Source organism: Emiliania huxleyi (genome assembly GCF_000372725.1).
Source record: "Emiliania huxleyi CCMP1516 unplaced genomic scaffold EMIHUscaffold_111, whole genome shotgun sequence".
Classification (NCBI taxonomy): Eukaryota; Haptophyta; order Isochrysidales; family Noelaerhabdaceae; genus Emiliania; species Emiliania huxleyi.
In genome coordinates, this window is record NW_005201732.1 from 49,811 (window position 1) to 77,794 (window position 27,984).

The 27,984-nt window shown below is 65.1% G+C and overlaps 6 protein-coding genes across 6 annotated transcripts; 1 reads left to right on the forward strand and 5 right to left on the reverse strand.

Annotated features, from left to right (window-relative positions):
• Nucleotides 1–3,398: 3,398 nt before the first annotated feature.
• EMIHUDRAFT_223642 (hypothetical protein) lies at nucleotides 3,399–5,284 on the reverse strand (the record flags this gene model as incomplete). The annotated part of the gene is made up of 2 exons (XM_005791544.1): nucleotides 3,399–3,959; nucleotides 4,115–5,284. The coding sequence occupies 2 exons, from the start codon at nucleotides 5,282–5,284 to the stop codon at nucleotides 3,399–3,401; spliced, it is 1,731 nt and encodes a 576-aa protein (XP_005791601.1).
• Nucleotides 5,285–9,384: 4,100 nt separating this feature from the next.
• On the reverse strand, nucleotides 9,385–10,914 carry EMIHUDRAFT_223644 (hypothetical protein; the record flags this gene model as incomplete). Its single annotated transcript, XM_005791545.1, has 2 exons — nucleotides 9,385–9,458; nucleotides 9,618–10,914. 2 exons carry the CDS (start codon nucleotides 10,912–10,914, stop codon nucleotides 9,385–9,387), a joined length of 1,371 nt encoding a protein of 456 aa, XP_005791602.1.
• Nucleotides 10,915–12,112: 1,198 nt separating this feature from the next.
• On the forward strand, nucleotides 12,113–14,863 carry EMIHUDRAFT_108941 (hypothetical protein; the record flags this gene model as incomplete). The annotated part of the gene is made up of 4 exons (XM_005791546.1): nucleotides 12,113–12,829; nucleotides 13,285–14,173; nucleotides 14,326–14,520; nucleotides 14,598–14,863. 4 exons carry the CDS (start codon nucleotides 12,113–12,115, stop codon nucleotides 14,861–14,863), a joined length of 2,067 nt encoding a protein of 688 aa, XP_005791603.1.
• A 213-nt stretch (nucleotides 14,864–15,076) lies between these two features.
• Lhcf28 (light harvesting protein) lies at nucleotides 15,077–15,822 on the reverse strand (the record flags this gene model as incomplete). The annotated part of the gene is made up of 2 exons (XM_005791547.1): nucleotides 15,077–15,165; nucleotides 15,366–15,822. 2 exons carry the CDS (start codon nucleotides 15,820–15,822, stop codon nucleotides 15,077–15,079), a joined length of 546 nt encoding a protein of 181 aa, XP_005791604.1.
• Nucleotides 15,823–20,835: 5,013 nt separating this feature from the next.
• Nucleotides 20,836–21,917, reverse strand: EMIHUDRAFT_223651 (hypothetical protein; the record flags this gene model as incomplete). The annotated part of the gene is made up of 2 exons (XM_005791548.1): nucleotides 20,836–20,845; nucleotides 21,025–21,917. 2 exons carry the CDS (start codon nucleotides 21,915–21,917, stop codon nucleotides 20,836–20,838), a joined length of 903 nt encoding a protein of 300 aa, XP_005791605.1.
• A 4,328-nt stretch (nucleotides 21,918–26,245) lies between these two features.
• On the reverse strand, nucleotides 26,246–27,090 carry EMIHUDRAFT_361363 (hypothetical protein). Its single transcript, XM_005791549.1, has one exon. It carries the CDS (start codon nucleotides 26,921–26,923, stop codon nucleotides 26,333–26,335), a length of 591 nt encoding a protein of 196 aa, XP_005791606.1. The 5' UTR covers nucleotides 26,924–27,090; the 3' UTR covers nucleotides 26,246–26,332.
• Between the last annotated feature and the right edge of the window lie 894 nt (nucleotides 27,091–27,984).

The following is a 27,984-nucleotide window of genomic DNA, read 5'->3' on the forward strand; positions in this document are numbered from 1 at the left end:
ACCTCGACTGGTCTACGGGCTTCGACGGGCGGCCGGCGCCGGTGAATCCGCACAACGCGAGCGACCGCGCCGAGCTGGAGAAGTGGGCCCGCGACCCTGCGACCGCTCTCGGCGAGATGAAGGACTTTCGCCTCTCGCGGGAGCGGAGGTGGTACCTGCACCAGGTCTGCGATTCATTAAAATTAATTAATTAATTGATTAATTAATTGAGCGGAGGCGGTACCTGCACCAGGTCTGCGATGAGCTCAAGCAGGAGGGCATCTGGCTCGCTCACGCCTCCTCCGGCTCGGGAGCCACCCGCAAGCTCCACATCCGGCTCGACCGGCGCGGCGGGAGCGCGGGCGGGCGCGGTGGCGGTGCGGCAGCCCTCCTTGCGGGGCTCGGGTCGGACCTCGGGCCGTCGGCCGACGCGCTGCTCACCGCGAGCGCATCGTCCGGAGGGCGGTGGGCCGAATCGTCGCGCACGCCGATGCCGACGCCGATGCCGTCGGCGGGGGGGCACCGCCTCGGCGGGCCCTCTTCCCGCAAGAGGCCGGCAAGCGCCACCAGCGCGGCGGCGGCGGCGGCGGCGGCACGTGCGGCGGCGGCGGCGGCTGCCCCACCGCACCACGCCCGACCCTCGCCGACCGAGCCCGCCGCCTCAGCAGCAGAGTGGCGCTGCCCTCAGTGCACGCTCCTCAATCCGATGCTCCTCGACGCGTGCAACGTTTGCGAGGCGCCGAGGCCGGCGGGCTCCCTCGCCGCCGCCGCCACCGCCGAAGATCCGCCGCCGCGGCTCGCGTCGCTACAGGCCCCTTCGTTGCGCACGGCTGCGCTGGCACCACCGTCCACGCCCCGCCCCGCCGTCATCTCTCTCAGCGACAGCGATGACGAGGTGACGGAGGTGGCGCCCGCGCCCAAGCGCCACCGCACCCCCACCTCTGCCGCCTCCGCCTCCGCCTCCGCCTCCGCCTCCGCCTCCGCCTCCGCCTTCGCCTCCGCCGCCTCGACCGGCGCCTCGACCGGCGTCATCTTGAGCGTGCTCGTCGATGAGCGCGAGCGGCAGGCGAACAGCAACCCCCTCTCCATCTACCTCAAGGTGAGGGAGGCGATCGGCGCCTCCGACGCGCTCGGCTTCCAGTGCGACGTGCGGCGAGAGTCGCTCCCGCTGGGGGACTTCGGGTGGGCGGTGGAGGCCGAGGACGGCTTGCGGCTTCTGCCCGCGCTGGTCGAGCGCAAGCGCGTCGGAGACCTCGTCGGCCGCTCGCGGAGCGGCGACCACATGGCACAGCTCCGGAGGATGGGCGAGGTGCGCGCGGGGCGCAGCTTCCTGCTCCTCGAGGGCGACCCTCGCTTCGCCGCAGGCTTCACCGCCTACGAGCCGCGCGGCGGCGGCTGCGACGACGATGCCGTGACGGAGGAGGCGGACATCCTGGACCTGGTGGGCGCGCTGCAGGTGGAGGAGCAGCTCGCTGCCAAGCCGCTCCTCTGCTCGCAGCCGTCCGACACGACCCAGCTCCTGGCGCAGCTCACGCCGCTCCTCTGGCACGAGCAGCGGGACGCGCCGCTCGACTCGCTGACGCCGCTCGGCGTGGCGCGGCGAGAGTGGACGGCGGCGGCGCAGCGCGGGAGGAGCGCCTCCCTCCGCCGCAAGCTCCTCGGCTGCGGGCTCGGCGAGGCGCAGGTGGAGCGAGTCGCCGGCCGGTTCGGCTCCGAGGCGGCCCTCCGCGCAGCCTACGGCTGCTGCGGCTGCCCCGCCGCGAGGGAGCGGCTTCTGTGCCCTCTGCTTGAGGAGGACCCGGACGACCCCTGCGCTGCCGGCGGCGACGCGCAGTGCTGCCGCTTGTCGCGGGCTGTGGGTTGCGCTGTCGTGGGTGCTGAGCCGAGGCCCGCACGGGCATTGCCACCATCGCCGCCGCCACCGCCGCCGCCAGCGAACGCTTCGGAGGAGGAGGAGGATGGCAGCTTGGTGGGGCGAGAGGCGCTGCTCACCGGACTGGCGGGGAAGCCGCACCTCAACGGCTGGCGGGTGACGATCGGCAAGTACAAGTCGGAGGGCGAGGCCAAGGGGCGGTACATCATCCGCGTGGCAGGCGAGAAGCTGGCCCTGCGGCGCGCAAACCTCCGGCTCGTGCCCGTGCCCGGCCACGAGAGCGAGCAAGACAGCGAGGGTACGGAGGCGGACTCGGACTCGGAAGACTTGCTCGAGCAGGCGTGCCGCGCGCACGGGGTCGCTGCTCCGGTCCCGCGGGTCAGCCGTGGGGGCGGGGGCGGGGGCGGGGGCAGCAGCGGCGGCGGCGGTGATGGCGGCGGCGAGGGCAGCAGCGGCGGCGGCGGCGGTGGCGTGCGTCGCTGCAGGCTGGTGCTCGGCTCCGGGCTCGCTTCGAGGCCCAGGTTCGGAGCCTTTCTGGATGAGTTCTGGCCAGCCGGCTGGAGCCGCGAGGCTGCCTCAGCGCCGCCTGGCACGTGGATGCAGATCTGGACGTCGCAGGGCGCTCTCTCCTCAGCCCTCCACGCCGTGCACGTGTCTTCGGCTGAGGCGCTCGTCGGCAGCTTGCGGCACTGCGTCGACAACCTGTCGCCGCGCGAGCGTGCCTCTCTTCAGGCGGTTGTGGCGCGGCCGGAGGAGAGGGAGGCCCACCCTCTCTTGCTCGACACGGCACGTGCCGCCGCCCAGCACTTCGCTCGCAGCTTGCCGGCGCCGAGCGACCCGCTGCCCCTCCGGCCCGGGGGACGGCGGCGGTGCTCGCGGCTGCTGGTGGTCGTCGGGATGGAGAAGGTGTGTGCCACCTCCCACGCCACCAGCTTCGGGGTCCTCTCCTCCTCCTCCCGTTGGCCCTCACTCGCAGCTCGCTCGCCTCTCTCAGATCCGCAACGGGCACGCGGGGCTCAAGAAGGAGTCGCCGCTCCTGCAGCAGGTAGCCTGGCCGCTCGCACGAGCGACACTGCTGGCGCTCCAGCTGGCGCCTGGCCCAGAGGGAGGGGAGGGCTTCAGTGTCCTCTCTGCGAGAGAGGAGTCGCACGTGCACGGGATTGTGAGAGGCTTGGTTCGCGCCTGCCACCGCCGGGCTCTGCTCGGTCTGCGCGAGGGGCAGCCTCAGTGAGATCCAGAGGTACGCGGCTACGGCCGTACGGGTGATTACGTTATCTTCGCCGCGCGGGAGGGGAGCGAGTGAGAGAGAGAGAACAGAGAGTGTATTCCTACACGCACGCCGGCGGGGACAGCGTGTGTCAGCGACACTAGCGTTTGCATGACCTGTGTACACGCGGATACATGAGACAAAACAGCTAGAGTGTAGGGGGCCATGGCTTCGAATCTCCACGCTCCACAGCTCTCACTCCCACCCACGACGGTTCGCGTGTGGTACACCAACCATACACATCTGCATCGCTGCGCTCACGGCTCAGCGTGCTTGCCATCACCGCATGGCGCGGCGGCGGGACATGGCGAAGGAGGCCGCGCCGCCGGACGTGTCCTGGCAGCAGCGCGGCAGCGCCGGGTCCCTGGGCGGCTCGGGCGGTCCCTCCTCCCACCCCACCCTCTTCAGCCACGCGTCCACGTACCCCATCGCCGGCCCGTTGCTCGCCCACCCGTCGGCGAAGCGGAGCATCAGCTCGTCGGGCAGCGCCCACCACTCCGCCAGGATCACCTCCGCCTCCGCGTCGCTCGTCGCCGCGAGGGACGCTGCCGCCGCTGCCGGCGAGTCGGCGCGCACTCGCTCCCACGCGGCCGCCTCGAGCCGCCGCTGCACTGCGCGCACCACCCCCATCATGTCCGAGTACCGCGCCCGCGCCAGGTTGAGGACGAACTTATGCGCCCAGTAAGCGGAGCGGCGAGACACGCTTCGCGGGTCCGCGTCGGCGTGCGGCGCGGGCACGGCTTGCGCGCCGATGTGCAGCGGCAGGAAGCAGGTGCCGTGCGCGGCGTGAGGACCGTACCATGCGACGCCGCCGATGGTGGGCGGGAGCCAGCCGCGCGCCTAAAGGTGGGGGGCGTGCGGGAGTGCACACAGCGCCCTGGGGAGCATCACTGTGCTGTCGTGCGATGCCGGGCCCGGGGCTGTGCTTTTGCGTGAGAAGCGCCTCTTCACAGCTCTCGGTGTGAACAGGCGGCCAGCCGCCGCGCCTGCACGACGTGGGTCTGCGAGGTGCGGTACAGCGCAATGGACCGCTCCCACGCGCCTCGCAGCTTTGTGACGCCCGAGGCGGAGTACCTGTCGGGGTTGGCGAAGGCGCCCGCCGCCGCTCCGGCGGTCATGTCGAAGGGCGTGCCTTGGTACATGTCGCGGTGAACTGCGATGAGGTCGAGTGGAGAAAGCTTGCGCCGCGTGCTCACAGTCGCTGGGTAGACGGGCGAGGGTCGCAGGTCGGAGTAGTCGCTCGGCATCGGGACGTCGGGCGCGAGCAGCCGGTACGCCCCCCACAGACGTCGGCCAGAGTAGAACTTGTGCGCATACTCGCCGTCGCTGTACACGCGTGTGAAGTCGAGCGGTCCGTCGGACGGCCTCCACCAGCCGCTCCGCTGCGCGATCTCGTGCACCGAGTCGGAGAAGAGAAAGTCGGGCTGGCCGCGCGTCGTCCGGTTGGGGAGGAGGTGGCGGATCGTGAACATGTTTGCGACGACCCCAACCTGGCCGTCGCCGACGCGCTGCGCTGCCCAGACGGCAGACTTGCCACTGTGGTCAGGCAGGACGTGGAAGATGAAGCCCTCTCTCGGATCGATCACCATCAGCGACTCGCCGGTCCCTTCGAAGCTTCCCGCACCGTAAAAGCCCTCCGCGACGGCGAGGTCTCCCATTAGCTGCACCGCCTCGCGTGCGCTCTTCGACCGCTCCAGCGCGATGCGCGAGAGCGAGTCGACAGAGAAGAGCGCGTGGCCTCCGTGGCCACGCGCCTGCGCCCCGAAGACGGAGGAGCACGTGGACTCGCCGATGCCGACCTGGTGCTCGTTGAGGATCCCGTACGTCGCCTCAAAGTAGCCAAACGTGTGCTCCACCTGCGGAATGTGGCCAATCGGCACCGAAGCGTTGAAGCCCGGGTTGTTCTTTTGAAGGTACGCCTCGACGCCACGATCGCCGACGAATCGAGGGAAATCCTCTGTGTCGTAGTAGATTGGCCGCGTGGCACCCGGCGCGTGGTCCATGGCCGGGACGTACACGACCCGAGCATCGGGGTTGCTCTCACCGTCGTCCGAGTGCGTCGCCATGACTGAGCCGTCCACGCTCGCGTCCTTGCCGACGATGAGTGTGGTGCAGGCGGTGGTGTGGCGCGCGGCCAGAGCGACGAGGAGCGAGGTCGCCCACATACCAGACAGATGGATCGGAGCTGGGCCCGCTGGGCACACAAGCGAATAGTCGGCGGCGTGGACGAACCAGTGACACCTAGGAGTCGCTGCACTCCAGGGATGGTATGGACGACAACCCATCCCCGGTCTCCGGGAGGCTGGGTCTGTCAGCAGGCGGGGGGGGTATGGTCTCGAGGTGGGTTGCATTGCACCATACCATACCCCGCAGAAAGTCAAAGTCCAAACCCTGCTGCGGTGGTACCATACCCCCCCACCCTTTGGGCCGCGAGGGTACCATACCATACCCCGGAAAAAGTTGGAACCCAGAGGCTGGAGCGAAAGGAAGAAATGGAGACCGCCTCTCCATACCCGGTAGGTCTCCCCTACACAAGTTCCAGATCTGCTCTCCACAACAGCTGCTGTCACTGATATCTGATTGTTTGTCCTTGGTCAGAAAGAAAGAAAGAAAACAGACAACCCAAACGAGGGATAGGGGAGGAGGACAGGGTCCCCACCTGCACGAGCAGGATTTTGGAAGGACGATCAGGGGCACAGGTGGGGCTCTCCAGCTCCTGAGACCTGACTGTCCTTGGTCACGCAAGCGCACGCCGCACGGTCGTCCATCACACGGCTACTCAATCGTGTTCGACGTCGTCGAACAATAACGGCACCGTGCTCGACTTCGCCCGCGGTCTTTATTTGACACGTGACTCACTTTCGTCTCCCCTCGGATCTCCATCTGCATCTCGACACGTCGACACGGAGTCACGGACAGGCGGGCGGGGGCCCGCCGGCGCCGCTCGCCTTCTTTCTTTGCGGAGTTCTTACTTGTTTGTGAGCAGCGCTAAGTCCCAGATCTGCTCTCCACAACAGCTGCTGTCAACTGACATCTGATTGTCTTGTCCTTGGTCAGAAAGAAAGAAAGAAAACAGACAACCCAAACGAGGGATAGGGGAGGAGGACAGGGTCCCCACCTGCACGAGCAGGATTTTGGAAGGACGATCAGGGGCACAGGTGGGGCTAAGGGTCCCCACCTGCACGAGCAGGATTTTGGAAGGACGATCAGGGGCACAGGTGGGGCTCTCCAGCTCCTGAGACCTGACTGTCCTTGGTCACGCAAGCGCACGCCGCACGGTCGTCCATCACACGGCTACTCAATCGTGTTCGACGTCGTCGAACAATAACGGCACCGTGCTCGACTTCGCCCGCGGTCTTTATTTGACACGTGACTCACTTTCGTCTCCCCTCGGATCTCCATCTGCATCTCGACACGTCGACACGGAGTCACGGACAGGCGGGCGGGGGCCCGCCGGCGCCGCTCGCCTTCTTTCTTTGCGGAGTTCTTACTTGTTTGTGAGCAGCGCTAAGTCCCAGATCTGCTCTCCACAACAGCTGCTGTCACTGATATCTGATTGTTTGTCCTTGGTCAGAAAGAAAGAAAGAAAACAGACAACCCAAACGAGGGATAGGGGAGGAGGACAGGGTCCCCACCTGCACGAGCAGGATTTTGGAAGGACGATCAGGGGCACAGGTGGGGCTCTCCAGCTCCTGAGACCTGACTGTCCTTGGTCACGCAAGCGCACGCCGCACGGTCGTCCATCACACGGCTACTCAATCGACGTGTTCGACGTCGTCGAACAATAACGGCACCGGGGTGAAATTCTCAAAAAGGTGCAGCACTTCTAGCCGACATCGACAAAAGTCCCTCTCTAGCCCCGCGGCGAGCGGCCCCGCCGGAGGCGAAGAAAATTTCGCCATCTAGCGCTCGCAACACATAGATTTGTGCATAAATCAACACCTCCAATCTTCGGGGGAGTGACGGATAAAGGCGTGCGAAATGAATCCGAAAGCAGCGAATCCAAGTGATGGCCCGCCGCAGGCGAAGAAAATTTAGGGTTGGGGTTCCCCTATGCCAAAGAACTCGGAGAGGATTTCGGCGGCCGGCGCCGAGCACAGCGGTTCGCGCTGCCTGCTCGCGCTGGTTACACCGTTGCTGTGGCCGTCTTCGTCCGTATTGTACACCGAGCTGGCGCCACAGCAGAGTACAACAACGGCTCGGACGAACTGCTCCACGGTACTACATCATCAGAGGGCCCGGCAAGGTCCACGGCGGAGCTGGCGGTGGTGGGAGTGGTGGTAGGAACGAAGGCGCACCTGTCGGCGATTCACCGCCGTTCGTTCCCGTCTCTCAAAGCTGGTTACACCGTCGATGCGCACATCGAGGCGCTCGTGGACGAGAGAGACGTCGCCTCCTCTTTCGTCCCGGGGCACTGTTCACGCCGGAAGGCCCCGTACACTGCCAAGTACATTAGCCTTCATCTCTCCTACCGCCGGCCGGGTGCAGCCGCCACCAGTGAGATTGTCCTCGACGTTGGCACCTGCGAAGTAATGAACAACAGGCAGTGCGTCATATGGCGCTATGATAGCCCTGCGGTGGACGTCCTCGACGCAGACGAGGCGGAGCTCATCTGCGCGGCGCAGATCGCCGACTGTCTCTCCCTCCCTGCGCGAGTGGTTGCACCACCCTGGATGAGGCATCTGGGCTGGGGCAGGGCCGTTAGTAGAGGAGGGCGACTGAGGGCGCGAGGCCGCCAATCGTCAAAGTCTGCTGCGACTGACTGTCGGTCACTGACTGAGCAATGAGCAATCGCATCGGCGGTTTCACTCACGCTCACAATCGGGTTACATCCAGGTCTCTGTGCGGGATGTGCTGGGGGGCTGCCCCCCAGTCGATTGCCGCATAGTTCGTCGATGTAACCCTACCAGAAAGCTGTATTCACACCTACCCTTCCAAAAAAAGAAATGTCCCTGCTTTTGTCGAAGATCCGGCGGGTTTATCGGAGCATCACCCACCGTGCTCGACTTCGCCCGCGGTCTTTATTTGACACGTGACTCACTTTCGTCTCCCCTCGGATCTCCATCTGCATCTCGACACGTCGACACGGAGTCACGGACAGGCGGGCGGGGGCCCGCCGGCGCCGCTCGCCTTCTTTCTTTGCGCGGAGTTCTTACCGTTGTTTGTGAGCAGCGCTGTGTGTGTGTTGATGCGAGTATTCTAGCTGATGTGAGTATGCCAAAAGGGGCTGACGTCAAACCCGCCTTGGGGACTTTAGAGCTTTGAGTAGGCCGCCAATCTCATCAGGCCGCCGCTGCCGCTGAGGCCGAGCAAGGCTGCCTGGCGCCGCTTGAGGCGCGAGAACTCTCGACTGATCCACTCGTGGATGTGATCGGGGTACGAGATGGCGGAGACCTGGTCGATGGCTCCCTGCTCCCACTGGCGAAGTATCACCTTGTACGCCGAGACGTGCGCGACGAGCTGCAGCAGCGTGGGCTCGATCGAGGTGCCCTCGAGCAGGTCCGCGCGCGCGATGATGAGGTCGGCCGCCTTGGCGCTCAGTGGCAGCAGCACCTCCCGAACCCACTGCCGGTAGGCGCATGCGGCCGGCCCATGCGGATCGCGCCGGACCGCCGCGCGAAAGTCCGCTGCGCTCGGGCACTGGTCCGTAGCACTGCCGCTGAACTGGCGCACCATCGCCTCGTACGAGCTCTTGCTCGCGGTGACGCACGCGAGAAGAGGCCCATACAGCGACTGCAGCTGCTGCGAGACGCGCGAGACGAGCGACTTGTGCTGCTCGGAGCGCAGCGTGTGCAGCGTCGTAAAGACGTAGGAGAGGCACGCGAGCAGGATCGGCATGACGGTGGTCGGGTCAAGGTTGGGCATGGCGGCGGTGTCAGATCTTCGTGGGTGTGAGACGCTGGCTGGTGTCAGATCTTCGTGGGAGGGACGGAGAGGGAGGGAGTGGCAGAGAGACGAAGCAGCGGAGGCCCGTGCCTAAACGTCCCGGGCCGGGCCAGCGCGCCCAGGGAGGGGTGATCGCGGAGCTATGAATGAACCAGAGATCGCCGTACAACAACTGCCACGCCGGTATAACGCTTCCCAAACACACTCGTACCATCCTTCGATTGCGCGCCCACACCCCACAGGTCGGGCCCGCTCGGGCCCCTGTGTGTAGACGCTATATCCTATCAACAGGTCGCCCTCAGAAGAGGTGATCGTTTTACAGTGTGAACCACACCTGCACATTCGCGACCACATGCACATGCTAACAGTGCTCGCTGCATCAGGTACACTCATCGCGTCCCTTGTCGTCGCGGACCGAGCCTTCCTTCGCGGGACAGCGGGCCTCCTGTAGCCCTAGGGTGTCGGCATCGTGCATGCGGCGGAAGAGTCCAGTGACGTTGATGTTGAGGCGCCTTCCTTTTGCTAGCACAGCAGCTACCAGGAAGCTCAGAGCCGTGCAGCCTGCCGCTACCTGACCTGCCGCAGCCTGCCGCTCTGTGCGTGTGTACTCACCTTCCACCACACGCGAGCAGCCGACCGTGCCGTATTGCCGCACCGACTCGTGTGTGGTTGGCGACCTCTCCGCCTTCAGATAGCACTGGCGCCACTTGTTGTACACGACAGCCACGCACGAGGCCCCATGGCGCACGCACAGCTCTTGGCAGCTGCGTCTCGTTTGCGCAGACATCGTGCGGCAGCCTGGCTTGTTCGCGGAGTTATGGCTGTCAGGCACGCAACGTCCCACATAGTTGACCCCGGCTTCGCAGGTGAAGCCGTCCACCGTCGAGTCGTCTGGCCCACTCCAGCGTGCCCACGAGTCGACGATCGCCGGCACGCGCATCCATAGCCGGCGCACCTCCTCGCGGTATAGGATGGAGAGCACGCCGTCCGACCAGCTCGCCGCCTTGAGCCGTCGTGCCGCCGGATGCCATGAAGTCCGTCGAGCGATGGCGCTCAGCGCTGCGAGGCTCTCGCCGCTCCACTGCACGGTCGGCAGTCCGAGGAAGCGACGGATGCGCGAGGCAGTCGCCGGCGTGTCGGCTACGACGCCTTCCATTCCGAGCACAAGCACCGATCCGCCAAAGCTTCGCTCCCAGGCGGCGAGCTTGTCCGTCACAAACCCGCGCGCGAGGTATTGTTTACAGCTGCCGCACCACGTCCCGTTGGTATGGTAATTCCAGCGGAGCCAGTCGCGCCGCCAGTGCCTCAAGCACTGTGAGCCATTCTCCGTGATTCCGAGCGCCGCAACGGCCCCCTTTGGCGCATACCACGGCTGGATGCTCGCCGCGACCTGGAGTGCGAGATCCGACGCCCTTGCAGGCCGCGCCGCTCCTGCCGTGGCGGCGTCCGAGCACCGATGCCACAGGTCTTCGAGCTCTTCTCTCACCGCCCTGTCGAAGCTGCGCAGATCGCCCGATGGCTCAGTCGGCACAAGCGATCCTTTTTGATTCTGCGCCCATGCTGCATAGGCCCGATCAACCGGGTCGCGCAGGGTGATGAGCAGCGCCGCCCGCGGCAGTGTAAAGTGCAGCGATCCCCAGATGTGAGCGTTTTGGAAATAGTCCGGCGACCCGTCCACAAGCCAGCCGTCTGAAGCATATTGGTCGAGGAGCTGTTTGCAGTGGACGGTGTCGCGATGGGAGCCTGAGCAGTCATTGTCCTCGAAGAAATGCAGCTCCTTTGTACGGTACGCTGGGTGTGTATTGGGTAGCCTCAGCGCCAGAAGCAGCACAGCGTGCAGCAGCGTCGTGCCTGCCTTCTGGACGCCAATGACGAGGGCGGACCGCGTACGGTTGGCGTCGTCGGTCATCGTCGATTCGGCAGCGCGTTGGGGTAATGGCAATCTCGAGCCTCACAATGTGCTCGCCCGGCGCGCCGGCGTTGTGCTTCAAAAAAGAAAGAATCCGTTGAGCTCCCCGGAGGCTGGATGTGCGGTTAATGACTGCACTCCAAGTGCTCCAAGTCTAGACAGGGTTGTGGCTCCACGGTTGTGTCTTTGCGATGGATTTTCTTGTCAGTGTCTTTTTGGCCACACGCATGCAAGCTGCAGCACGGCCCACTCGTGCCGCTCTCAGGCGCATCAACACCCTTGTGCTTGTCTCACCCGTCAGGGGCAAGATGTCTGGCCTTTACCTCAACCGTGTCTACGGCGACCGCCCGGTCAGAAAGCATGGGCCATGGCTGCACCGCTCCTGATGAGTAATTGGACCTAAATTGGCGAAACTCGGCGGGCACGCACGCACTTATCGCTCGACGCCCGCCGCCTGACGAGTGGGATGCGTGCGACTGGCATCCGGCGCAACGACGACCAGACGCTACTAGACCCCAGCGTCATGGCTGCATTCGGCCGAAGCAACGACGTCGTACGCTGTCGAGGAACAGATATCAAGCCGCGGCCCTACACCCCTCGAGAGAAAGACAAACAGGGGCGACATCGCGGCAACGAGCAGGATCACATGGGCGGGGCTAGGGCGGAGATGGCTCTCCTGCGCCTGCTCACCTTCCCGCCCGCTCGGGCGCTGCCGTGGTGTTGGCAACCCGCCCGGCTTGGACAGGGGCTGGTAGGGCGCATGGGCGTCACCGTCAGCTAAACTGAGATTTATTGTGCACATGGTTGGCCGGTCTACAATATAGATAGACACTTCACCTCCTAGTACCTAGAGCTCGTCCCGGTCCGCCACGGCCATCCTCGGCCTCCGGAGGATGGCCCCCGCCCCCCGGCCGCGGCGCGGTGCGGCGGCGTCACAAATCCCACGGCAGAGGGTGGCAGAGCACCGGGCGGGACCACGGGCGGGTGATCTGAGGTCCATTCATTCCAACTAGGCGTATACATTGCCTACCCAGGGCTATCACCTGGACCTATCAACAGGCGCCTGCGGCGCCGCGCGAGCTGCTATGCTCCAACGGTGACTAAAATCATGTTGTAGAATGTTACAATCATGTTGTAGAATACTCCTTCCAATATCCGGCCTTCCCTTCAATCTTGCATAGCATCGACGGCGCGAGTAATGCGACTTGCAGTGGCACAGGTCTACTCCACCCCCGACAGTATCGATGTTGCGAGACGCAGCTGGCTCGCCGGCGTCCCTGCCATCTTTGCCGGGGACCTTGAGGATTCTTCACGAAATCTGAGGTTTGTGCCTGGGCAGGACGCCTTTGCCCGTCGGTATGGGCCTTCGAACCACAAGTTTGACAACCGGCCCCTCGCGCTTATTCGGCTCGCCAACCGCACGCTTGAGTTTGACTGGCTCCTTGTCGGCGACATGGACACCTGCTTCCATGTCGACGCCTTGAGAGCTGCGCTGTCGCCCATCAATCCGGCTCGCCGGCACTTTCTTGGCATGCCGGCACCGCCGGGTCAGACGAGTTGCAGCAGCGGGAAAAGTATACTTGCGGGAAAATGCTGCTCTATCCAAGACCTCGTACACTTCTCCGACTGTGTGCTGACTGTGCGCAGAGCGCGGCACTTCCGCAACAGCTCCATCAAACACCCGCACGTTGCAAACGGGCGCGGTTATGTCTATGCATTTCCTCACGGGGGCGCTGGCTACGTCCTATCGAGCGGACTGCTCCGGGCCATCTCGGAGGCGCAATGGAGCACTTGCGAGTCGGAGCTCCTCGAGGGCGGCGGCGACCTGCGGGTGGGTGCCTGCGTGTACCACACCACCGGAGTGGGGCTGACAGAGCTACCTGGTTTGCTCGGGAATCTCAGCAGGCACAAGGAGGTCTGTCCGTTTAGTAAGAGCCGTGTAGGCCCGCACTTTCGAACTCGCGCAACCGCGCGGTGGGTGCTATAGTAGGAGGCCGCTGACGAAGTTCTGCATAGGCCATCAGCGCACAGCGCTTAGTCGACGTCTCGATGTCTCTGGTGTATCAAAAAATGCAAACCCTGGGTCTACAAAATTTCTTCTTGAACGGGCAGCATATTCTCCCTCTCACAATTCCATGGGCACATACACCGTCGACCTCGGGCCCGAGGACCACCGGGAGCTAGCGGCGCACGCGTTCGCCCCCTCGAGTGCGTCCCGCCTGCGCTCCCTGAAGCGCGTCTACGACCCCGGCCGGCTCTTTGCGCACTGCCTGCCGCTGGCGGCGGGGCACAGTTGTTTAATCCAGAAATAATTCTTTTTCTGACGCAGCCGCGGACTAGCTAGCCGCCTGATATATGCCCGAGCCGCAGCAGCCAGACGCGCGGAGCGCGCCGCTGCTTGACCCTGAGAACGCCGTGAGGTGCGACACCGAGGGCGAAGCAGCCTCTGGCCCGTCGCCTCAAGCCAGCGAGGCGCCGCCGCCGGCCACAAAGGGCTCCGGCTCCGCGGCTCTGGTGTTTGTGCTCTGGAACACGATGATGGGATCGACGCTGCTCGTGATGCCCTCTTGCTTCCGCGAGTCGGGCTGGCTCCTCGGCCTCGTCCTCGCGGTGCTCTGCGCCGGCGTCTCGCAGTACACGTGTGGCGTCGTGCTGCTGCACGGCATGCGGCTGCCAGACCCGCAGGCCGAGGTGGCGGACCTGGCGCACGCGTACCTCGGGCGGTATGGCTGGGGCGCCACGCTCTTCGCCTCGGTCGGCGTCTGCTTCGGCGCCGCGTGCGCGATGCACGGCTACCTCGCCACGTCTCTCAACGACCTGCTGGTCGACTCTCGAGAGCAAGGCGGGCTCGGCCTCGCCTCCGCGTGGACGTCGCTCTCGCCGAACCCTAAGGGCGTGGCGGCGGCGCTTGTGCTGGCACTGCTCCTCCCGCTCTGCTCGCTGCGCTCGATGGCGCTGCTCGCGCGCCTCAACGGCGTCGGCATCGCCTGCCTCTTTTTGATCCTCGCCTTCATCGGTGCCTCGGCCGTCGCAAACGGCCTCGCGCCAGAGGCGCTCGCGCCAGCCTCGCTCGCGCAGCCGTCGCTCAAGGTGCTCGGCACGCTCGCCCTCTCCTTCTTCATCCACTCGATCGCCATCACCATCTTCCGCGCCGCAGCCACGCCCGCGCACAATGCGCGCAACCTCGGCGCCGCCTCTCGAGCGCAGCCTGGGGAGATCGGCCGAGATCAGCCGAGGTGCACCCGAGAGGGAGCGAGATGTAGGCGCCGCCTATGCGCTCGTCCTGCTCACCTACGTCTCCGTCGGCGTCTCGGCCAACCTGTGCCCGCCGCTCGGCGACCCTCTTCTCTCGCCCGCGGGAGAAGGGTCTGCGGCCGATGCCAAGCCACCCGCCCCATTCGGTGGGAGTAGGCGACCCTGCCTCGCTCGAGTCTGCGGCGGCGCGCAACTCCTTCCTCTCCGTGCGCCAGCCGCCCTCGCTCGCCACGCCGCTGCTCGTCGCGCGCTTCGCCGTCGTCCTCCAGTGCGTCACCGTCTACCCGGTCCTCGTGTACGCCATCCGCACTCAAACTTTCTGCGCGCTCGTCTACCGAGACCCGTACCCCGGTCCACGCACCCGCCCCTCGCGGGCCGGACCCACTCAGCGACCGCGCCCTCTCACGCGCCCGCCGCCGTGCGCTCAGGCGCGCTCCCCGTCCTCGGCCTCAACGCGATTGTGCTCTGCGCGACCGCCGCCGTCTCCATTTTTGGGCTGCACATCGCCGACGTGCTGCGCTTCACCGGCGCCTTCGCCGCGCTCGTCATGGTGTACGCCGTGCCCGCAGGCGTGCAGTGGGCCGAGCTCGCCGCCGCGGCCAGGTCGAGCCGCCGCGCGCGCGCGGCGCGGTTGGCGCTCACGGGAGGGCTGCTCTGCTGCGGCTGCCTCACTGTGGCGGTGCAATTCGAGTGAGCCCGGTCTAAATAAGTAGGGGAGAAAATTGAGTTTTTTGGCTGTGTCTTTGGTGGCAAGTATGCGTTGAACTAAGAACTCGAAAGCACATTCGAAGGAGGAACGTCGGAGTGGAGGGGGGGGGGGCGGCCCCAGCTCCACCGAAAGCGGGCGGCGGTGTCGCCCGCCGGCCGCCGCCACACGCTCAACCCTCGCGCAGCAGCAGCACGCAGCTCACGCCTCGTACGGGAGCGGCCACACCGGGTTGCCCGTCAGCGACTCGTGGATCATCATGCCGATGATGCCCATCATCGCGGCGCGGCCTGGGGGCATGCAGAGGCGAGGGGTGGGATAGTGGCCGGGGGCTGGCCGTCGGGGCGGCGGACGGCTGTGGGATGGACAGCGCGACGGGGAGAGGTGGGCGGTGGCGGATTGGCGAGGGCGGCGAGGGCGGCAACGAGGAGCCGAAAGCACGCAAGGGTGCCGCGTTTCACACGACGGGAGCGGGGGGGGGGGGGGGCACCGTTGTTGCGCTCGGCGTTGAGCTTGAAGAACTTCACCTCCGGGTCGTCGTAGCGCACCCACGGGATGCGGTCGCCGACCACGTCGCCGGGCTCGAGGTTCGGGTCCTGCGCAAAGAGCGAGTTGTCCAGGATGGCCACGATCGCCACGATCTGGGCCCAGCCGGCCTGCGGCAGCGCCGCCCATGAGCCGAGCGTGCCGGCGGGGATATCCTCAAACTTGAGGGGCGGGAAGGAGAGGTACGAGCAGTAGCCGTCCCACTTGAAGTTGGCCGTGACAAGCACGTGCGTCACCGCCGCCATCGCGATCCGCCCGTGCTTGATCTCCATCTCCTGCCAGCGGCGGTACTTCTCCGGCATCTTTGTCATCAGGCCAAGCGGATCGTACACGCCGAGCGGGCGCGTGGTGCCGACGTCGCCAACATTGATGGCCGTCATGCGCGGCGCGGGCGCGCGCATGGGCGCGAGCGCAACGGAAGAGACGGCAGCAGACAGCATGCTTCCTGCGCGCGGGGAGCAAGCGGCGATCAGCACGCAAAAGCCGCAAGCAGAGAGATTCGGCGAATGAATGCGGTGGCGCAGCGGCCACCAGAGGGCCGTGCCGCTGCAGTGTGTCGCGGCGGGCCGTGTGCGGCCACGAGGCGACGAGCAGATGGGGCGCAGGGACGCAGCGCCGCAGAGGCGGCAAACGCCGTCGGGGTGTCGCCGCCGCCGGGTGCGCTGCTGACACCCGTGCCGCGCGCCGGACCCGCTGGCCGCCGCGCCGGGGGCTCTGCCGGGCCTCTCCAGCAGTGTGTCGTGAGCAGCAGCAGTGGTGGGGCGCCGTGTGTTTCAGCAGCTCTGCGATCGCCTGGGCCAGCTCTCGGAGAGGTGCAATTCAGCTCTGCGGAAAAGAAACACAGCGCTTTTCAGTCAACGCCAGCGATATTGCCACACGTGCTCGAATCCCTCTTGCCGCTGGAGACGGGGTCGAAGCGCTGCTGGAAACGGAGGTCGGAGCCAGACACAGTTGCAACCAGACACAGTTGCAACCGGCGGGATGGGGAATGGGACTTGCCGAGCCCGGTGCCTCTCAAGAAAGATCGAGACGGACTCCATGGACGGCCAATATTTGTTCATCAATTTTTATTAATCGATGCTTTTTGCACGGCTGAGTCCTCCCCCCCCCCCCTCCGCCCTCCCCCCCCCCCCATTCCCCTGCCCTCTCCCGCCACGCACGCCGTCCGAGCCCTCTCCGCTCTTGCACAGGAGGAAAATGGACAATTAATCAAATGGAAGCAAGAACCTTCCATTCTATTTCGCCGCCACCGCGGCGCGCGCGCCTTATCCGCGCGCGATATTAGTAGAACCAAACTTCTAACTTGTGTGGTTGTTTTGGAGCGGCCGCACTCTGCTCGCTACCCCCCCTGCACAACTAAGCTCATCCCTGCTGCTAGGGGGGGGGGGTCTGACCCCCCCAGCAGCAGAGCGCTCCTGCTGGGGGGGGGGGTCCCGACCCCCCCCAGCAGCAGAGCGCTCCTGCTGGGGGGGGGGTCCCGACCCCCCCAGCAGCAGAGCGCACTGGACCCAGCTCTCCCGCCTCCTCGCCGCCGCCCCCCCCTCTCCGCCCTCAATTCGTGTTTAAGCGGTACTCGTACGCTCGAGGCGGTTGTGTTCGCCGCGCCTTCGAGCCCAATACACCTTCGTCGTGTCGAGTGCTGGCAACGTTTACTCGGCAGTGTCGCAGTGTCGAGCAACACTCGGTGTCAGAGCGTCGCGCCTCCATCAGTAGTCTCATCACCGAATTGATTGCTGGCCTGTGGCGTATGACCTCGCGCGGATATCACCAACGACGAGCATGCGAAGATAGGGAACAATATCTTGTACAGCCCGCTGTGCTCCCCGCTGTGCCACGGCGTACGATGGGCTGCGAGAGCCGTATCTTCCCTTCTTGAAGCAGAGGAGCCGCGAGGCACGAGAGGCGTAGAAGAGAGGCTGGCGTGCCCCGCACCTCCCGGTTGGCAGTAGGAGGGCCCGCCGGTGAGACCACTGATTTTGATGCCGACTATAAACTCTCGCCACTGGAACGCATGCTACTTACAGCTGCTGTCTGTACAGAGATGCCAGCACCCCCCACAGGCAGAGCGCTCCTGCTGGGGGGGGGGTCCGGGTCCCGACCCCCCCAGCAGCAGAGCGCTGCTGCTGGGGGGGGGTCGGCCATGAGCTTAGTTGTGCAGGGGGGGTAGCGAGCAGAGTGCGGCCGCTCTTGGATAAAACGTATATAGAGCTGTCAAACGTTAACTTTGGGCCTAACAGTTGCACTATTGTTGGCTGAAAATCCTCAACGTTGTTCAAGTGTTCTCCCCAGCCCAAGCTGTTACTGTTTGTTACTGTTGTTACTGTTGTTCAGTGGTCAGCAAGCAGAAAATGCCAAAAAACCCGGGTAAAACCCGAAAATACCTGGGGTTTTCCAGGTATTTTCGGGTATTACCCGCACTGGACGCTGGAGATCGTCGTGGGTCACTGCCAGGCCTTCCTTATTGTTGTTCAGCTGGCCTAACGTTAGCTACTGTTGTTGGGGAGCCCCACTGTTGTTCTGTTGTTACTGTTAACACTAGCAACACTGTTCAGCTCTAACGTTTGACAGCTCTAAACGTATACAGAACTCCTGCAGCGCGAATGCGGCGCATGCCATGGCTCCTCCTATGCATGGGCCCCTATGGCGTGGCCGCTATCGAGTACCATCCTGCCCACATGGCGCCAGAGGGCCTAACGAGGCGCGCGTGCTCGCGAGCACATTGTTCTTCGACCACTCTCTTGTGCAGTTGTGCATCCAAAAGCGGGCCTGTGCTTTGTGGGTTAGACACGCACTCTCCGTTCACACACGAGACTCCAACGCCCTTGTCGCATGTCGCGGGGCGGGGTACCGGATGGGTGGCATTGAAGCCCGAGGGGTGCGGGAGGCGCACGGCGGGGGCCGGCCTCGGGGTGAGGGTGAGGCCGGCCGCCGCCACCGGGGGGGCCGCCGCGCCGTAGAGCGGCCCGTCGGTCTCCCTACCGGCGGTGCGCGCGGCCGCGCTCGAAGGCGCTGATTGCTCGGCCGCGCGGGGCCGGGTGACTCGCCCGCTGGGGGGGTGGTGCACGGGGTTTGCGGCGGGGTCCCCAACGTCCCCGGGGCGGCACGCCTCGGGGCGTGCCGCCGCGCCGCGCGCCAGGGCGGCCCTGATGGCGGAGAGCTCGGAGTCGGAGTGCTCGGTCTCTCTCTCTATCGTGTCGAAGAGGTCAGTTGCCTCTTTCCCGAGGTCTCGTGCTCGTGCCTTGCCCCGCAGGGTTCGGGCCCGCGCGAGGATGTGCTCGAGCTCCGCCCGCCTCTCGGGCCTGAGGGACGTGCCATCCAGGGCGACGTAGCGATCTCCCTTGTCTGAGGGAAGATCGCCTTCCGTGTCTGCCCCCTTCCCCACAGCCCGCTGCGGTGGGGTCACTGAGCCGCACCGTGCGGCGTACTTGTGCGTGTCGTGCAGCGCCGGGGGCTTGCGCGTGCGGAGGGCACGCGCCCCGGGCGCGGCGCCCGCCTGGACGCCGCCGCCCAGGGCAGCTGGCGTCAGGAGCGCTCGGCTCTGCAGTCGCGACCGCTCCTCCTCGAGGGCACCCCTGCCGGGTGCGCCGTACGCCTTGTCGCTCGGCGGCGGCGTGGAGTGCCACCGCGCGTAGGGCTCGCGGGCCTCTCGGCACCCCCTTGTCGGCCCTCGGCTTGCGTGGCTTCGGGGCGTCTCCTCGTTGCTACCCCTCTCTACGCCGCTCGTCTCGTGTGCCGATGAGCTCTCGCGCCATGGCTGCGAGGCTGTCCCCGTGGCACAGCCTCCCCTCTCGACACGAGGGCGAGCATCCGAGCCGCACCACCTTGGCGTTGCCGCGGCCGTTCAGCGCGGCCCGCATCGCCTCGACGGCTTCGTTCCCCGTCCTAGCTTCGTCAGAGCGTCGGGGGGCGATCTCCTGCGAGAAGGGCTGCCCGTTGGCCTGTCAGATGAGCGCTGGCGTGGATCTAGTGTTCCGCATGGCTGAGGCGGGAACGGTGCGCAGTCGGAGCCACGTGTCGAATGAATGCCTCGCATACCTGGTCGCGCAGCGCCTCGTCGGTGCCTCTCTTCCCCATGGGGAATGGGACTTGCCGAGCCTGGTGCCTCTCATGCTGTTGACTGGCAAGGGGCGCGGGACTATGTCCGCTCCCGTGTCACGCGTCTCAGCTCGTCAGCTTCCAGCGACAACCACCCTGATTGATGGCTCGGCGTCCCCCTGTCCGCCGCTGGGTGCGCCCCCGCTCGTGTCGCGCCTCGGGCTGGCGGTCCTCGGGGGGGGGTTGGCTGCCTCGCCTGGCGTGTGTCGCTGCAGCTTCCAGCCCTCGACCCCCCCATGTGACGGTCCCACTCCTCCCCGGCCCCCTCGTCGTCGGTAGGCTTCCTCTGGCACCGGCTGTGAGCGGTCGTCGCTGTCGTCGTCGTCTACGTCGTCGTCATCGTCTCCGTCCTTGCTCCCCAGCGGCGCCGCCCCTCCACGCGGGCGCGTTCGCCTTGCGCCACTCGGTGGCTGTCCACGTGATCGTCTTTGCTGCCTTCCTGGCATTGGTCGTCTCTCGAACCGCCACCTGCATCGCGGTGAGGCGCTCGCCGTCGCGCCCACCTCGCGTGGGGGCTGGTACGTAGACCGTTGCCGCCATTCTTGCACACGTGGCTGCTCCTTCGCGTTGTGTGGGGGCAGGGAGGGCTCCCGACGCCGACGCCCTGAACCGCCGCCACTGTTCGACGCTGGGTAGGTCCTTGCCCGCCGTGGTGAGCGCCGCGGCGACATCGAGCGCCTGTTTGACTGCTGCCTCCCTTGCAGGCGCTGCTGCCGCCACCCTCGGGCCGCTCGATGATGCCGTACAGCAGGGGTGCTGACCGTTTCGGCGCCGCATCGCAGGCACTGGTAGGATGCCTGCACCATCTCGCAGCAGATCCGGCCCGTCCCGACGAATAGGCTTCCGCCGGCATCGTCCCTCGGCTCCCGTGTCGCCCCCCCCCAAGCGCCGTCGCCGTCCTTGTCTGACGGGTGCTCGAGTTCGCGGCCAGGTCCCGTCGGGTGTGGGTACGGCGGGGATGGCTCCGGCTGTGGAGGGGTTGGCGATGGGTGCTGCGGTGGCGATGGCGGGAGGGAGAGTCCGCCCCCCCGCCTGGTCGGCTCGGTCCGGTTCTCCGGAGGGGCTCTCCCGCCGGTTGCACGCTGTGTCTGGTTGCAACTGTGTCTGGCTCCGGTTTCCAGCAGCGCTTCGACCCCGTCTCCAGCGGCAAGAGGGATTCGAGCACGTGTGGCGTGTCCGTGTGGGAGAAGCAGATCACGGGCGTTGACTGAATATGGCCCCGTGTTTCTTTTCCGCAGAGCTGAATTGCACCTCTCCGAGAGCTGGCCCAGGCGATCGCAGAGCTGCTGAAACACACGGCGCCCCACCACTGCTGCTGCTCACGACACACTGCTGGAGAGGCCCGGCAGAGCCCCCGGCGCGGCGGCCAGCAAACGCGCAAGGCGGGGGCGGCCGGTCCTCCCTCTTGTCCATGCAAACACCTGTGAGAAATGCGGGACCCAGCTGTGTGTCACGCCTAGCTCGCGGCCACCGCGCCGCCGCGCCGCGCGGCGCGCTCCGCCTCCCACCGCCCGATGACCGCGCGCAGGTCGCAGCGGGCGTCGAGCGTGCCTGCGTGCCCCGCCCCCTCCACGAGGTGCACGCTGCACCTCTGAGGCCCCAGCCGCGCCGCCAGCCGCGCCGCCTCGACGTCGCTCCGCAGCAGCGCGTCGGCGGTGCCGGCGACAATCAGCAGCGGTGGCTGCAGCGCCTCCCACCCCTCCTCGAGCAGCCCGCACCCGGCCCTCAGGTTGGCGAAGCGTGCGTCGAACCAGCACTTGGGCGGCTGCGACGAGATCTCGTCCACGAGATGGGCGAGCGCGGCGTCGTAATAGGCGGCGAGGGCGGGCTCGCTCTCGCGCAGCTTCTCGAGCTTCCGCTCCACGAGCACGTCCCGCACCGCCGTCGCGACGAAGCCTGCGTCGAACGTCTTTCGGCCGAGCAGAGCGAACGAGGCCGCCGGGAAGAGCGCCTGCGGCACCTTGCTGAGTGTGCGTGCGTCCGCCTGCAGGCTGGGCATCTCGCTGAAGGCGCTGGCGGGGTTCACGAGGACGAGACTGCTGACGAGCGACGGCTCGCGGAGCCCCGCCGAAGCAGCCACCACCCCACCGTACGACTCGCCCATCAGCAGCGTTTGCGGCGCGTCCGCCTCCCGGAGAAAGTCGAGTATGCAGCCGACCTCAGCGTCGATTGTCGCTGCCACCGGCTCCGCTCGCGCATCGTACACGCGTATGCGGTAGCCAGCATTCACGAGCGGTGGCCACTGCACAAAAGGTGAAGCGGTGGTGCCGTCGAGGCCGGGGATGAAACATATCAGCGGCGAGGCGGTGGCGGCTTGCGGCGCAGTGTCCACAGGCAAGCCAAAGCGGCTCACCGGATCGTACCATAGCGAGAGCGGCGCGAGGAGCGAGAGGGAAAGCATCCGGCACGTTTTCTGCGCTCTTGGCCACCGTGTGTGGCGGACTTCGTGCTGCGGAGCTCAGCTCAACTAGGCTCTCTATCACTTCCATCGACGGCTGCAAAAAATAACGCGGCACTCAGCGGAGCTGGGAATAGGACCGCCGCAAGCGGCGTGGCGTGGAGCGGTTGCGCATCCCTCCGGGGGCCCCTCTGCGCCGGGGAGGCGTTGTTGGAAGCTAGGACGCAAGCGTCCGTCGCCCTTTTCAAACTCGGGGGCTCGGGGCCCACTCGCTCCGCTACGCTCCGACCCGAATTTGGAGGGCCTAAAAGTTTAAGGTGTTGCTGCGCAAAAGGGGTCGGACACAGGGCGCAGCTCATGCCAAGAGCTAGAAGGGGAGCTAGAGAGAACGACTTAGGGGACCCCTAGGCTTAAAAGGGTGGGCCCTGGGGCGCCTGCGGCTTAAACGGCTTAAAACGGGGCCCGGGCCCATTTTAAGGCTGCCTGGGCCGCCGATTCTTAAACGGTCTTAAACGCTTAAACGGTGCGGGAGAGCTCCCGAGGACGATGGTCCGGGAGGCTCCCGGTAGACGCCGTAGGCCGGGAAGCTGGCTACAGTCAGCTAGCACGCGTCCCCTATGCGAGTATGGCTCCTGCCAGTGCACTAGACTTACAGATGTGTCTTCAGAGGCGGGTTTGTGCCTAATAACGGCATTGGACAATTGGAGAAAACGGCGCGGAACCCAGCGACGCATGCCGGCGAGGCCGATTTTCTTAAACGGTCTTAAAAGAGGGACCCCCGTGCCTGCAATCTCTTAAATGGCAAGTTAACCCCCCAAACCTCCTCGTTTCTTAGAAGGTCTTAAAAAAATCCGGCCCTCAGAACCCTAGGGGTCCCCTAAGGAGAACGACTACCCTGTCCCGTTATTGCGTACACCAACACCACAAAAGCTCAAACAAAACAAACAAAACAACTCCTCCTTACTTCAGCTGGCATGTCGGCTGTCGGGCGTCTAAGGCTCGCGGCCGCCGTGCTGCTGATCCTGAGCGATCCTGCGCTCGCACTCGCGCAGAGCACGCGTGCTCTGCGCCCCGTGGACGCCGCGACAGCGGAGTCCCACGTCGGCGCTGTCCGACACCCACTCCTCGGCTCGACGCTCCAAGAGCTGCCAGCTCGACCCGCTTCAAACATCTGCAGCGCGGTCGAGCCGGTCCAAGCTATCGTCGAGAAGCCGCGCGCTTCGTCTCCGCCTCAACGCCTTTCGCCGGCAAGGCCTTCGATGTCCGTGTCGACGGTACGTACGCCACCGCCCTCTCCTCCGACACCCTCCAAGACGAGCTCCAGCGAAAGCTCGGCCTTTGGCTCTCCGCGGCGCTTCCCACCCTTCGGGTCGCGCTCGAGCGGGGCATGCCAGTCGATTTCTTCGGCGACTACCTTTACAACAAGGCCCACCACCGGCGGCCCCACGACGGCGTCCTCGCCGCCTGGGCGGACGCGATGCGCGCCCCGGCCAACGCGCCGGTCGTGCACGGCGACAAGGAGAAACCAGAGCTCACCCGGCAGTACAACGAGGGGTACAAGGTCGACCTCGCGGAACCCCATGCGGGACCGGGAGGATGCGATGACGTGAATGAAATCAAGCTCTGGACGCCCCTCCTCAAGACCTCCTCGCCGGGCGTTGGCAACGCCTCGAGTGGCGGCACGCCCGCCTCCGTTGGCCACTCCTACGCCTTCGGCAACACCGAAGAAAAGGCCCGCCGCCTAAACATGGGCTGCAAGGCGCGCGGGCAGCCCGGCCAACCCTTCGACCACAAGACCGGCCACGGCTACGTCAAGGCGCATCGCGGTTTCTACCACGACGCGATCTTTGTCAAGCGCAACAACTTCAACCTGCTGCTCCACGAGACGTTCGGCGGCGGCTTCTCGCCCACCGCCGTGCTCAAGCTGCGCCGCCTCGCGCGCAAAGTCGCGCGCGGCAGCGTTGACCGCACGGCCTACTCGCCCAAGTACTCGCTCTCTTTTATGTCCCACCATGCAGAGCGCATCTCTCTCTCTGTTGTGCGAGGCGTGAACCGCGCCATTCGCTCTCACCTGGCAACCCTGTCTGCACGTCTCGCGCGCGCGTGAACAGGGCTCCAGGCCCCAAATTACGTGTGAGTGTTAGAGTTGTTTGGTATTGCTAAAAATCTCTCTCAAAAGCTCTCTCTCTCCTGTCCTCACTCATATGTCAGGGGGGTCACAACTACCGAGTCCCTCGACTAGCTGCCACGTTGCCGACCGAGAGCGGATCTCCTCCTGCTCCGCAAGGAGGGTGGCCAAGGCTAAAGTCTTGCCGGAGCCGCCGGGCGCGTTGACGACTTGGAGAAGGTCGCCCTTGTACTTGCACTTGTAGAGATGCTCGAGGGGGTGCTTTGTGGGGCGGTGCGCAGCCAGGCCAGCAGTGAGGGGAGGCGCACCCTCACTCTCCTCGGTTGCAGAGCTCGTCGGAGGCTGCGGCACGACGGGAGGGTCGCGATAGCAGTCCTCGGGCGAGCCGACGCGCATGTCCAACCAGCGCTGGGACTCGTTGTGACGGCAGACGCCGGCTGCCTCTCCAACCGCTTCTGCAGCGTCCTTCTTTGCCCGGTGCATGGGCTCGATCCGATTCCGCAGCGTGTCGTCCCCAGCGGCGGTGCTGCGCGGGAGGCGGCCGCGGGCACGCTGGGCTCGATCAGCGGCTTTCCCTTAGTTGCTCCGAAAGCACGGATTTGGCGGACGTTCCGGGTTTCAATTTTACGGATATCTTGGCACCAGCTGAAGGCTTGCGCCCGTCCACGGCTCACATCACGCAGTTCGTGCACGGTATTCGGATTTTGCTATTTGCTCGTGTGGGGGTATATTGCAGATTTGTCAATGGTACCGCGCCTGCGACGCGGGCGCCTTGCGGGCAGAGCCCTTAGCCACCCTTCATATCTTGCGCGGTCATTATAAGACGCCCTACGTTTCACTGTAACTGATACATGTACTTTGTGCGGGATTCGAACTCGAGACCCAATGCAGTTTTGCGACCGGTGTATCAGTCGCCTTATATGCCACCGTTGCATATCCGGATATGCAACGGTGGCATGGATATGCAACGGTGGCATAAGGCGACTGATACACCGTCGCAAAAAAGAGGAGTGACTCTTGCTCAAAGTAAGTGCACAAAGCTCAAAGCACAAAGGGTGGCGCGATTTCGGGCTTGGTGTCCCTCGGCGGCAACTCTGCATTTCTCAGCGGCTATACGAAGCCGGCTCGGCTGTCGGATACCTCTGTGTCAAATGGGTGCGCATGCTCGTGAAGTCACCTCAGAGTCGCGCCTTAGCTTTGCTATGGTGCCAACATTGATGGTACTCACCACTCGTCAACAACGACCCGCTGTTGGTTACGCACGGCATCGCGGCAGGTGGCAAGGTCGCTTCACTGATTGTCAAGGTCGCTTCACTGATTGCAACAGACGGTTCCGTGCTCGTGGTTGCGTCCCCGCTTGCTACAAACTTGCTCCTTGGCCGCTGCCAACAAGGGCCCGGCGCCGCCGATTACTGGGGGCAAGGGCAAGGGCAAGGGCAAGGGGCGCGGGTAAGCGAAAAGTCGGGGTAATCCATCGCGATCGAGCCCGAGACCTTCTCTTCGACCTTCTCGCGGGACCGTGACCTTCTCGGGAGAGCGATACAACCGGTGGCCATACAACATGTCACACGAGGTCGAACGATGTTCCCGCGTCGTTCCTTTCTTCAGATGTCTGTGTTAGTGTGTAGATCTCGCGATGGTTGCAACTGAAAAGACCTCCAAGCCATGGGAGCCCCCCCCCTACTCTTTGCGCCCGAGATCACAGTGGGAGTCAGAAATGTGGTCCTTGCGCGAGGGGAGCTAGATAAACTCGAGGGGCCAAATTATGCCGCGAGGAGGGCGGAGTTACGTAGAGAGGCGAGAGAAGCAGCGAGAGCAAGGCAGACGGCAGCGGCGTCTCAGAACGAGGCCGAGGAGAGCGATGAGTCAGAGGATGAAACAGCAGGAGAGAGAACGAGGACGAGAGTGGGAAGAACGCGAGGTGGCATGAAGGTTGCTGCGAGAATTGGTGAGAAACTGCGAAGAGAGATAGGAAGTGGTAGACGCCCGAGGGTGGGCGACGGCTAGCAGACCGCACTCTCCTCTCTCGTCTTCTCTCCTTAAATCCCCTTCTTTTTTTATATTCGTTTGGTTTGTCTGTTTTCTGTTACTTTCTCTTTCTTAAAGAACCCTTTTTTCCAGTGTATGTGGCTCTTACTAACATACCCGAGTTTTTCTAAGCACTAATACCGCGAAGCGAAGATAAAAAAGAAATTCGGCGTCCAAGAATTCATTGTCCCGCATCCTCTACAAAGACCTAAAGTCCTTACCCCGCCGAGACCGTACCCAGGCTTTCATCGTAAGAGACCTCCTAGGATGGCAGTAGCCGCATGCGCACCAACCGCTCCATCAGCTCGGGCAGGTCGGCTGTAGCGCTCGGCCGGACCTTGCGCCAACCAACGACGCGTTCGCACAGCCTCCACGCCCACCGCTGCGAGGACCACCGCGTGGCGTCGGCCCATGTTGCCAACGTGCCGCCTGCTGCGGCCGCGACGGCTTGTGCGCGCTCGTAGCCGGCTGCATGCTCGTCGTCGCCACTTTCGAAGACCAGCACAGCCGCACGGCGAAAGCCATGGATTGCGTACACGGGGAAGGCGTGCGTCGCAGTCTGGTAGCACCGCAGCAGCTTTGTGCGGCTGTCATCCTCCGCACTCAAGCCATCAACGCACACCATGGGAGGCCAGATTATCTGCAGCAGATCTTGGCTCGACCCTGCCTGGGACACCCCCGTCGTGGCCATCGCGTGCACCATCTCCGACTCGCTTCCGATGGCGGCGAGGTGAGCCTCGTTCGCCGAGGCCCGTTTTCGATGCTTTATGCTGAGGGCCGCAGTGCCTGGCTTTTTGATTCTGCGCTTCCGCTCGATATCCGCAGCCTTGCCTTGTTTGCGCTTTCGTGCCATCGACTGCGCTGGTGTAAGATCGGCCGCCTCCGCTCGACCCTGCCACACCACGCCGAGGCCCACGCGCGCACGTCGGGGATACTCGCGCGTGTATCCTCCCGCTGTGGACGCGTGTATCCTCCGCTCGACCCTCCCGCTGTGGACGCGTGTGGCGGTCCGCGTACGCGGCAGCAACTCCCAACCAGCCGTCCCCCCCCTAAAGCAAAGGAGAAACGAGCGCTCAGACGGACCTGCGCTCCCTCGTGTGCCTGCCGGGTTCTCTCCTGCTTTCTGGCGCATCCCACCGTCCACCCCATGCGCCACCTGTGTCCTGTTTGCATTTTTTGTGTGCCGCCACGCCCGAAGCCCTGGGCTTCCGGGTTCCGGCCTCTGCGTGCGGCGATTCTTTCATGAGGCCCTCAATAGATCAATTTATGAAGGCAAAACAATGCAGAAACGATGTCGGAGAAAAGAAACTTCAAACCCAACCCGAGGTCTGCCTCCCGCCTCCTGGCCTCCCGACTGCCACCCATGACTCCCGACCTCTGCTTCGAGCCCTCCGACTCGCTCCCGCCTAGCCGTTACGTGCTGCTCGTGTCCGGCACGATGAGCCCTCCGCACGTTGGTCACGTGCGCCTTGGCCTGTCCGCGGCCGCCGCGCTGCGAGCCGACGGCCACTCGGTCGACGCCATCTGCTTCCTTCCAGTCCACGACAACTACCTCTGCAACAAGGCGCGATGCGCCTCGCAAGCCGCTGCCCGCCGTCATCGTCGCCACATCCATGTCGTTGCCATCGCCCACAGGTGGCCGCCAAGTGCTCGTCCGGCGCGAGCGGTGCCGACCTGCTGGCCTTCCCGATGTGCGACCGCTGCCTTCTGCTGCGGGCGCTACTGGCGCGCGAGGCAGCCGGCGAGCTGCTCTCGCGCTGCCACGTCCTCGAGTACGAGCACTCGTGCGGCGGTTCCCTCCTCGAGCCATCGCCCGGCTACTGGGTGCCGCTCCCGCCCGTCCGCGGGGCCGCCCGCCCGCCCGCCCGCCCGCCCGCACCGTCTCCGGGGGCCCGCCGCCCGCACCGCCGCCGC

Coding starts and splice junctions, on each gene's coding strand:
- EMIHUDRAFT_361363 (XM_005791549.1), bottom strand. CDS start 26,923: ATGGCACGAAAGCGCAAACAAGGCAAGGCTGCGGATATCGAGCGGAAG.